The sequence below is a fragment of the Canis lupus genome, chromosome 35 (assembly GCF_048164855.1).
Source record: "Canis lupus baileyi chromosome 35, mCanLup2.hap1, whole genome shotgun sequence".
NCBI lineage: Eukaryota > Metazoa > Chordata > Mammalia > Carnivora > Canidae > Canis > Canis lupus.
The window spans coordinates 13,537,077-13,547,591 of record NC_132872.1 but is presented as its reverse complement, the minus strand read 5'-3'; the positions used below and the strand labels follow the sequence as shown (position 1 = coordinate 13,547,591).

The window sequence follows — 10,515 nt, the reverse complement described above, 5'->3', positions numbered from 1 at the left end:
AGCCAATTACTCACCTCTTGTGGTGTTGAGTAGGACTCCATGACCCTATAGCTGTAAAGAGTGCTTGAACTGGCTAGGCCAGTTAACCTTGAAAGACTTTATAAACTTCAAGCTTATGAAATTTTGTTAAATTCTAAAAAGAGGGATCCCTGGGTGGCGCAGCGGTTTGGCGCCTGCATTTGGCCCAGGGCGCGATCCTGGAGATCCGGGATCGAATCCCACATCGGGCTCCTGGTGCATGGAGCCTGCTTCTCCCTCTGCCTGTGTCTCTGCCTCTTTCTCTCTCTCTCTCTGTGACTATCATAAATAAATAAAAATTAAAAAAAAAATTTAAAAAAAAAAAAAAAATTCTAAAAAGAGGTGGGCATCTGGGTGGCTCAGCCATTGAGCATCTGCCTTTGGCTCAGGTAGTGATCTGGGGTCCTGGGATGGAGTCCCCACATCAGGCTCCCCACAGGAAGCCTGCTTCTCTCTCTGCCTATGTCTCTGCCTCTCTCTGTGTCTCTCGTGAATAAAAAACTTTTAAAAAAAATTCTAAAAAGAGGCATAGACATTTTAAATACAACAGTTTAATGTCATTCAAATTCAGTATGAAATTATTCTATTTCTCAAAACAATGAGCTGCACTTTAAACTTTACCCCGAGACTCCTCTTTGAATTAGTATTTTTGTCCTTATGCCCATACATTTTCAAGAACGTTGTTTTAAAGTGAAAATTGTCCTAATAAAGAATCTCTAACTCACTCTTCCATGGTTTTATGACTGCACTGTTATACAATGTTATACCAAGGATGTCTGGGTGGCTCAGCAATTGAGCATCTGCCTTTGGCTTAGGTTGTGATCCCAGTTTACGGATTGAGTCCCTCATCAGGATCCCTGTGGGGAGCCTGCTTCTCCCTCTGCCTATGTCTCTGCCTCTCTCTGTGTCTCTCATGAATAAATAAACTCTTTAAAAAAATAAAACATTATACCAAATGTATTGAACTCCTTTGTGATATTTTAATAAATTATAGGAACTCAAAGAGGTAAAAGAAAACAACAACCTGGGGTCCAGTCCATTAAGCCTCAAACTCTTGATTTTTGCACAGGTCATGATCTTGGGGTGGTGAGATCCAGCCTGAGTGGTGCTTCAGGCTAAATGTGGAACCTGCTTGAGATCCTCTCTTTCCCTCATCATCTGCCCTTCCCCCACTTACTCTCTAAATCATTAATTAGTTAATTAATTAAATCCCTCCCTTTGAATGGTAAATGCTAGGATTTTAATCTTTTAACTCTTTGAACAGGACCTTTTCTTCCGATTTCTCTTTAAAATGTTCCTTCAAGTTGAACGCAATTATATTATTTTCTAGTTTACGAATAACTTGAAGCCGAAATCAGTCAGTTCTCTTCCGCACCTGAACTGTGATTGTCGGATGATCCCGCAAGGGCTTCCCAGGGATCCTCTTCCCACCTCACCCTGGAGCTGCCTCTTCAACAGTTTCAATGGAATCCCCTCACTTTTATTAGAAGGATCTTTCCTTTTAATGATGGGCTGTGGTTTCCCTCTTTTGAAAGACCATTCAGAACCCCAGCGATTCTCCCAGAATCTAAGAAGTCACTGCAGGGGTAAAGTAGGCAAGAAGTTGGGGGGGGGGGGGTACAAAAAACAAACAAACAAACAAACAAACAAAAAAAGCACCCTCTGCAGAAATCCAGCTCTCTAAATCGTCCTTGACAACTTCCGGAGCCAGATTTCAGGCGGTGTTCGAAGGTGCCTCCTTTCCCCCAGCTATTCGCTGCTTTTATGACTTGTGCATATTTAACACGTACACACACAGGGCGAGGGAGAGAGAACTCGGAAGGGGGGGAGGCTCTCCCTGAAAATAGAAGATGCTGGGGGAAATAAAACAGGTGTCGGGGAGGGAAGGAGTTCTGTTGGAGACCTGAGAGTTCATGGCCATCGTTCCAACGGGCAGGGGCTCTCTGCAGGTAGCAGACAGGAAAAGCAAACTCGTGCACCCTCTTTGGGGACAGGCTCTGTTGCTTTCTGTTTCTTCGCTCGCAGCCAGGGCGCACATCTCCTCCACACGGGCTGCGTTTCCTGCCGGGTGGCTGCTCAGGTGGACTCCTCGAGACCGGGGAACGCTTGCTTGGAGCGTCTCCGATGCCTTTTGAGAAATTTTTATTATTATTTTTTTGGAGGTAGAGTAAGGGAAGGGCTCTGTTGCAATTCTGGCTGGGTAAGCGGGGGGTTATCAGAAATGAGAAGAGGGGGAGGGCCGGCGCCCAGGAGCGGGAGAGCCCAGCAGCCGCCCCAGGCCCGCGCCCCCCGCGCCCCCCGCGCCCCCTGCGCCCCCGGCCCGCGACCTCCCGCGGGGACCCCCGGCGGCGGCGCCGTTTGATCGGCCGTCTCCAGGCTGCGCCCCCGGGCCCGCGGGGGGCTTTGCAAGGACGGGCGCCCGCCCCCTCCGCGGGGAGGCTCGGCTCGGCCAGGGGCGCGGCGCCCACCATGCGGGGCGGCCCGGGGCTCGCGCTGCTCGGCGCGCTCCTGCCCTGGCTCTCGGGGGCCGCGGGCCCCCCCGCCCCGCGCCGCGACCCCCGCGACCCCGCCAGGGGCGCCGATTTCGACCGCGTCTACGGCGGGGTGGTGAGCCTCAGCACCGAGAACATCTACTCCTTCAACTACACCAGCCAGCCCGGCCAGGTAAGACGCTCGCTCTCCTCCCCGGGAACTTGCCCGATCGGAGCCCCGCCGCTGCCGGGGGGGGGGGGGGGTCCCCTCCCTGAGAATTGAGCTCGGGGACCAGAGGACCCCTCGTGCCCTTTGCCCTTCAAAGCAATCACTGCCCTGCCCGGGCTGCCGCATCCTCCGCAGCCCGCCCGGGGACCGACGACTCGGGTTCCTCTCGCACCTTCCCTGGCCTGGTCCCCTGGCGTTTCGGGGCTTTGCAGAGACACAGGTTCCCTGCACCTTCCGCGGCTCGTGGCCCCCTTGCCGCGCCTTTCTCTAAGGAAACTCAAGATTTCTAGGGCTGCGGAGGGAAAGGACTGCACCTCTCTGCTCCTAAGCCTTTGCGGAGAAGGAGCCTCATTTCATCTGGATGATTCTCCAGACTCCTCTACCTCGTAGCGCACGGGGAGGGAGAGCTGCTGAGAATGGAAAATAGGACTGTGTGAGGATGGACGCGAGCTGCAGAGCCTCTGAGTGCTCGATAGTCACCTCCTGCGTTTCTGTACCGCTGTCACACGTATGTGCTCCCGAGAAGCCACAGGACGTGGCCAGAGATGTGCAAACTGCAGCCATCAGCTGATCTGTGGAGGTTTTGCTGTTAAATGGGTGATTGTGTGAAAGTTCTAGACCTATTTCTGACAAGAATCGAGGTGAGACAACGGGAGGAAATGACTGCCCCAGCAACTATCCCTTTGACATATATATATATATATATATATATATATATATATATATATATATATACTCTGATTATATAATGTAGGAGAAATGCATGGGTAGGTTTTTTTCCCCTCTAATATGGTACCTTCTGGGGCATGCAGAAAGGAGAAGACTCCCCCAGTGCACCTTCCTCTGGATCCTTTTCCCATGTGAATGTGCATGTGTACCCCTTACTATTCCAGCATTCCCTAGTCCCTCGGGAAAGTCCAGAATCAGATAACTCGAGATACCACCTTATGCCTCCCTCTCTAACTCTCACTTAAAATCAGAATTCAGAAACCTGGTAGCTTGGAGTAGTATGAAGCAGGGTGGACCAATGTGCCCATCACCACTCCCAGACATCTCCCAGCTGTGCGTATTGAGCAAGTTCCCCATCTCCAGTCTGGCACAAAGCTGCTGTCACCATGGCAGCAGAGCCCTCCACCCTGGCCTGTCCTCTGCTGACCTTCAGGTTGCATGTCCTGAAGTAGGCAGAGTGACCATGTGCAGAGCCATTCTATCCTGGGTAAGTGGGAGGGGCAGTTCTCATCCCCCCAATTCCATCTCTTCCTTCCAGTGTGTAGTATGGACAAGCTGACATGGCACATGAGTTGTGTCCCTAGCCCTGTAATTTGCTCAGAATAAGTCTGAAATATTCCATGAACTCTGGGGTGTACTATCAGTTTCCCCTCCAAATCATTGGTAAGGAAACTCAGATGATATGCACAAAGTAAGTTCTGACATCAGGCTTTAGTATTTCTTGCACTTCAGCTTAGAAATACATTGGCTATTTTTTAACTATCACTTAACCTTTTCACCCTTAGTATTTGGTGAGTTTCTCTGCCACTGCACGGGTGCACTGTTTGCAGCTGGGTCACCTGCTTGACTTTCCTAGAAAAGTGTGAGATATTGAGGACAGGGGCAGAGTCATGTTCATCTCCGTGTTCCAGCACCTAGCACAGTGCTTGGCATATGGAAGGTTTATTAATATTTTTGAAAAGTGAATAAGTGAAGAAAGATTTAAGGAAATTGTAAACTAAAACTAAATAAAACTAAATACATACTTTTGGGGGCACTTGGGTTGCTCAGCTGGTCAAGTCCTGATCTCAGGGTCCTGGGATTGAGCTCTACCTCAGGCTCTATGGTCAGTGCACAGTCTGCTTGGGACTCTCTCTCTCTCTCTCTCTCTCTCTCTCCCTTTCTCTGCCCCTCCCCACCCTTCCTCTAAAATAAATAACTAAATCTTTTTTAAAAATAAAGTATATGTTTTATTAGGTTGGAAGTGTGAGATCATTCCAGATAAAAACATTTTTAACAATTGTTATGAAATTGTTATGAATTTTTTTTTCTTTTTTGAGAATGGTTATTTGGCTATTATTTAGAAAGTCTGATTATAGAGAATCAGTTTAGATGCTGTATTTAGGCTAACATATGGCACTTGACTAAACTCGGACTGGCTGCCCAACTCACTTTGTGCACATGCAGCACGCTAGTAGCCTCAGCCCTCCCCTCTATAAAATGGATGTGTGTGTGTGTGTGTGTGTGTGTGTGTGTGTGTGTATTCTAAGGACTCACTCTCCAGGGATATAGGGTTAAATGAAATAAATGCCCATAAACTTCCTCCCAAGGCCTCCTGGGTCTCAGGGTGATTGGCTTAGATTAAAATCCTAACTCTATAGGCATGGGGTGTGTGGCCTTGGTAAGTGACATCATTCCCTTTCCATTTTACCTGTCTACATGTTTACATATCTCTTATTTTATGAAACAATGGTGAAACTTAGTTTTTAAAATATCTTTGCATGATACAATAAAAAGTTGACAACCCCAGTAGTCACTAAAATTTCACTAATCTGAGAAATACAGTTGGGAACTGTGGGACTAGCAGATAACTCAGGTATCTTAATTATTTTAATACTGGCATGCAATAATATGAACCAGCTGTCCTTAAATCTTACAGCTTTTGAGACATCTCTTTAGTATGCAAGTAAGATAGTGGAAACCTCAACCCTCTTACTTTGGGGATTACTCCCCTCTCCCTCCAGCTGGTATTCCCATTGACTTCATCAGAGATTATATTTTTCTGATCTAACTGCTCTTGTTTCTTTCTCTTTTTTAAAAATATTTTATTTATTTATTCATGAGAGACACAGAGAGAGAGAGGCAGAGAAATAGGCAGAGGGAGAAGCAGTCTCCCTGCAGGGAGCTCAATGCAGAACTCGATCCCAGAACCCCAGAATTATGACCTGAGCCAAAGGCAGATGCTCAACTACTGAGCCACCCTGGTGCCCCTACTCTTGTTTCTCTTGATGGCCTCTTCTCTTCTTGGTCCTGTTTGCCCCATGTTGGATACTGGCAGCCCCACCTTCCAAAACATGAATACGATGCTTTTAGGTATAGCAGAATTTTCCTGAATGTTTGGAGTAACATAAGGGTTTGCAGAGCAGCATAGGGTAGGTGATAGATTAAAGCAGAAATCTAGGCAATGCTGTTATAACAATTTACCAATTTAAGATGGTGGCACTATGTTTAGGCTCTGGTTTATCACCATCTTACTGGCTACTCCCCACCCCAAATGCTGGCCTCCCCCACTCTCGAAATTTTTGTTATTCGTGAGAAGCAGTTTTGCCTCCATCACAGACCCCAAACTCATTGAAGGGCCCTACTAAATAAAGAACTATGAACCCAAGGTCAAAAGGCTGGCCAGGACCTTTTTCCCTTAATGACCCAAGTTTTGGTCAGGGATCCCTCTCCTGCAGGGGTCACCTCCCACCTATACCTCTTCGAAGCAACAAAGAATTGGGTTTAGAAAAAAAAAAAAAAGTATAGCTTTTTGAGTTTTCATCTTTTTTTCTTTTTCTCTTCAAGCTACTGTTATGTTTGCCATTATTTTTTCTTCACTTTGGTGGAGAAAGGCTATTCCCAATTTAGGCTTTGGTGAGAAGAGGAAGCTGCTGTGGGAACCTTTGCCCCTAATCTTTCCTGTCAGCCACTGCATCTCCTGTACCAAACACTGGTCTCAAGGAACTATTTAGCCAAGCATGTGTCATGCTAATTAGCTGAGGTCAGCATCAGGAAAGGTCTCATATGTCTTCTAGGCAGAGTAAAGTAAATAGGAAGTTGCCCTTAAAAAAAAAAAATCACTGGAAGAATGGAGCGACTGCTTACAAAAATAATGAATATAAGGATTGAAGTTGCAGATTAGGCGAGATCATGGTTCATTTTATTTCTCTGGAGGGGAAGTATCTGGAGACTCCTTTTCAGAGGAGGAGAGTTTTCACTATCGTAAACTGGGTCCTCTATCACTACAGGGCTGGAAATAAACGAGGAGGAAATCACCTTGTTGAGAAAGTCACCAGGCATATGTTTGACTAGGACAGAGGGCACAAAAGCAGGTTTATTGAGAAATGAGAATACTCTTGTAGAGACAGGTGGTGGCAATAATCAGATGTTTATACTTGAGCTAGATGCTGATAAGAAGCGTTTAAATAAAAATCTAACTACCATGCAACAAGAAGTGTTCTCTGAGGCTTTCAGCAACAGAATTCATTGTTCACCATAGATCTTTTAATTTGAAATGTTTCCCTGGAAATATTCCTTTTGTTTATTCAACTGAGACATTTATCTTTTAAGGACATATGCTTGTTTTATGCCCAAGGAACAATCCTTGGCTTTATTCACATCAACCAGTAGTTGTCTACCTAGAACCAGTTATACTGCATTTTGGGTCCAAATTCAAAAAGCCTATCCAGTTCTTGGGAACAATGACGTATATATCAGGATATTTGAGCAGTAACTTCTAACTATACCTTACTGATTACGTGGAAGAATGAAAACTTGTGATAGGATTACCCTCAGTTCCCCGGGTCTGGGATGCACGCCCCCTGTGTTCTTTATGTACTGAGGCAGAGAAGCCTCATCTGCTGGTCTCCCAGTTCCCCTAATGAACTGGACTGGTGCTTGTTTGTGAGGAGAAAATTCTCTCATTACTACATTATCTGGCTGAACAGACTACCATAGACCGGGTGTCTTAAAAAACAGACATCATTTCTCTCAGTTCTGGAGACTACATGGTCCAAGATCCAAGCATCAACAGATTTGGTGCCTGGTGAGAGCTGACTACCTAGTATGTAACAGTGCCTTCTTATAGCTCTATCTTCCCGTGGCCCAGCAAGCGGAGAGGTTAAGCAAGCTCTCTCCTATCTCTTCTAAGGGCACTAATCTCATCATGAGGGCTCCAACCTCATGACCTGATGACCTTCCAAAGGCTTTACCTTTGGAAGGTCACATGGGGGATTAGCCTGCAACGTATGAGTTTGGAGGCAGAAGGGGATGCAAACATTCAGTCCATAGCAGTTACTTCCCATGTTTTCCTCTGTGGCTCTGAAAATTCTACATCAAAGTGTCTTAAGGATATTTAGAGGCTGATATTTTCCAGTCTGGGATCCAATTTCATGCAGAACCCATCTTCTGCCTGCCTAGACCTGATAGTCATGTGCTAAGTTATATAATGGATTCTGTAAGTATTTGCTGTCCAACATGGTAGCCACTGTCCACATGTGGCCATTGAGCACCTGAAATGTGGCCAGTCACAATATGAGATGTACCATAAGTGTAGAATATACACCAGATCTCAAAGACAGTAGAAATGTGCCATTAATATTTCCATTGATTGTATGTTAAAGTGATATTATTTTGGATATATTAAGTTAAATCAAATATATTAATAAAATTAACTCCACTTGTTTCTTTGTACTTTTTAAAGTAGCTACAAGAAAATTTAAAAGCACACATGTGAGTCATATATTTTCCTTGGACAGCACTGCTCCAAGTCCTACAAGACTTTAGAGAACTCATTCATCCCACAGATAGCTTTGCTGGAGGATATGAGGCTTGAAAAGGTCATAAGAGATAAAAAGAACTTCAACAGGAAGAAAGGACAAAGGCCTTTCACATATAGAAAAACGTATCTGATTTCTTTATTGACAACACTGCGTCAAAAGCGGTGGTATATATTTCTACCAGGAGGCATATAATACCTGCTTGTCTCTTTTTTTGTGATGATACCCACCGTGGATCATAATTGCCTAGTTTCATTAGGAATAACAAAGTAATGATATTTTAATTATATCTCTTATTTTCTCATTCATGAGCTGGAATACTCTTATAATAAGAAATCTTTCCTCATCAGCTCTTTGGGTACCTTAAGCTATTGTTTGTGAAACAGACATGGGATAAAGACTTCATTCTTCACCTTTATTTACCAATTTTCAAAATAATGAGTTGTCTTTTAGCATCTTATTATAATGACCAATGAGATTTCATTTAGCATAAGTATGAGCTCATGAATTTAAACATATTTTATGTGTGTTAACCCATTGCTGTTACTAAACTTAAGTGCAGATTCTTTATTGGCCAGAAAAAGACAATTTGAATTGGATCCTGAATTATCTTGATAAAATACAAGCACTCTCTGACATCTTCCTTGCTTTCTGGCATGGACAGTTATTCTAAGCTCATCAGGTTCAGTTCTTGTCTCCAACATGGAATTAGAAAGGTCAGGGTCCTTTGAGTAAGAAATAGAGACCACAGTATGAAACCAAGAGGCCTCTATTGCTAATGGATTGGTAATTTTTTTCTAATTCTTTTTAGTACACAGAGCTAAAGGACAGTTTGTATCATGAATTCACACTAGTACTTCAGAAATACAGGGTTTTTACTTAACCTTATCCATCTTACACATCGATTTCCTTTCTCCTATGCCCAAAACCCTGGTTCTCGACTATATTGACTTACTCATTTGCTTTAACCCACAATATACACACAGCAGTTTTAGATAACAATACTAACAACATTACCAACAATAAGATTACTGGCAACAGTTTGAGAGTTATTTTTACAGTTCCTTTAACCTTATGGCATATTTCATGATTGATGTTGAGTCAAATTACTGTGTTTGAAAGTAAGGTAGCAGTGCAGTTATGTTATCCTTTCAATGCAGTTATATTATCAACTTACTAGGTTCATTTGCTTCACTTTACTTTTGAATTTCAGGGATGCTTCTTAATTTTGTTTGAAAGTTAACAAATAAAAATCTGTATAACATGATATATTCAAAGAAGTCTAGCTTTGGGGTACCTAGGTGGTTCAGTCAGTTAAGCATCTACCTTTAGTTCTGATCATGATCCCAGGGTCCTGGGATGGAGCCCCACATCAGGCTCCCTGCTCAGCGGGGAGTCTGCTTCTCCTTTTCTGTCTGCTCCTCCTTATTCCATTCTCTCTCTCCCTCTCTCAAATAAAGAAATAACATGTTAAAAAAAAAAAAAAAAGAACTAAAAGAAAACCCACAGACTGATAAAATCACATTAAAAAAAAAACCCACAACAATACAAACAGAAGTCTAGCTTCTACCCCTGTTTCCTGCACCTCATTTCCTCTCTTCCTATATTGGTAACCATTAAAAATTTATGGCCCAGGGGCACCTGGGTCACTTAGTCTATTAAGCGTCCAACTCACGACTTCAGCTCAGGTCATGATTTCAGGGTGATGAAATCCAGCTTCACATCAGGCTCTACTCTGAGCATGGAGTTTGCTTAAGATTTTCTCTCCCTCTCCCTCTGCCCCTCGTCCTGCCTCATGTGTGTGTGCACACTGGTGCATTCTCTAAAAAAAAAAAAAAAAAAAAAAAAAAAAAAAAAATTATGGCCTGTAAAATAAAGCAGTTTTTTGTTGTTCCAATGGTTACCTTTTTACTAATATATTTATATAATGCCATTGGCCTCTTCTGTTTTTGTCTCTTAGTTCTCTATGATGAGCAATATTGAAATTAGCTGGTATCTTCTCCATCTCATTAAAAAAAAAAAAAAACGATTTTATTTATTTATTTGAGATAGAGAAGCAAAAGCCAGGGGAGCAACAGAGGGAGAGGGAGAAGCAGACTCCCTGTTGAGCAGGGATACAGACTCGGGGCTCAATCCCAGGTCCCTGAGATCGTGATCTGAGCCAAAGGCAGACGCTTAACTGACTAAGCTACCAGGCACCCCTCCATCTCTTTTTACAACTCCCAAATCTAAACCCTAGTTAATACCTTTAGAGAAATTAATGAACTTG

At 43.9% G+C, this 10,515-nt stretch overlaps 1 protein-coding gene across 2 annotated transcripts in view; it reads left to right on the top strand.

The window, feature by feature from the left end:
- Positions 1-2,472: 2,472 nt before the first annotated feature.
- The window catches only part of SIDT1 (SID1 transmembrane family member 1), a 95,214-nt gene continuing 87,171 nt past the window's right edge, over positions 2,473-10,515 (top strand). For both annotated transcript variants that reach the window (XM_072812522.1, XM_072812521.1), the window contains exon 1: positions 2,473-2,682. In XM_072812522.1, the coding sequence (XP_072668623.1) occupies positions 2,488-2,682 (195 nt within the window). In that variant the 5' untranslated portion in view covers positions 2,473-2,487. The remainder of the gene's footprint in view (positions 2,683-10,515) is intronic.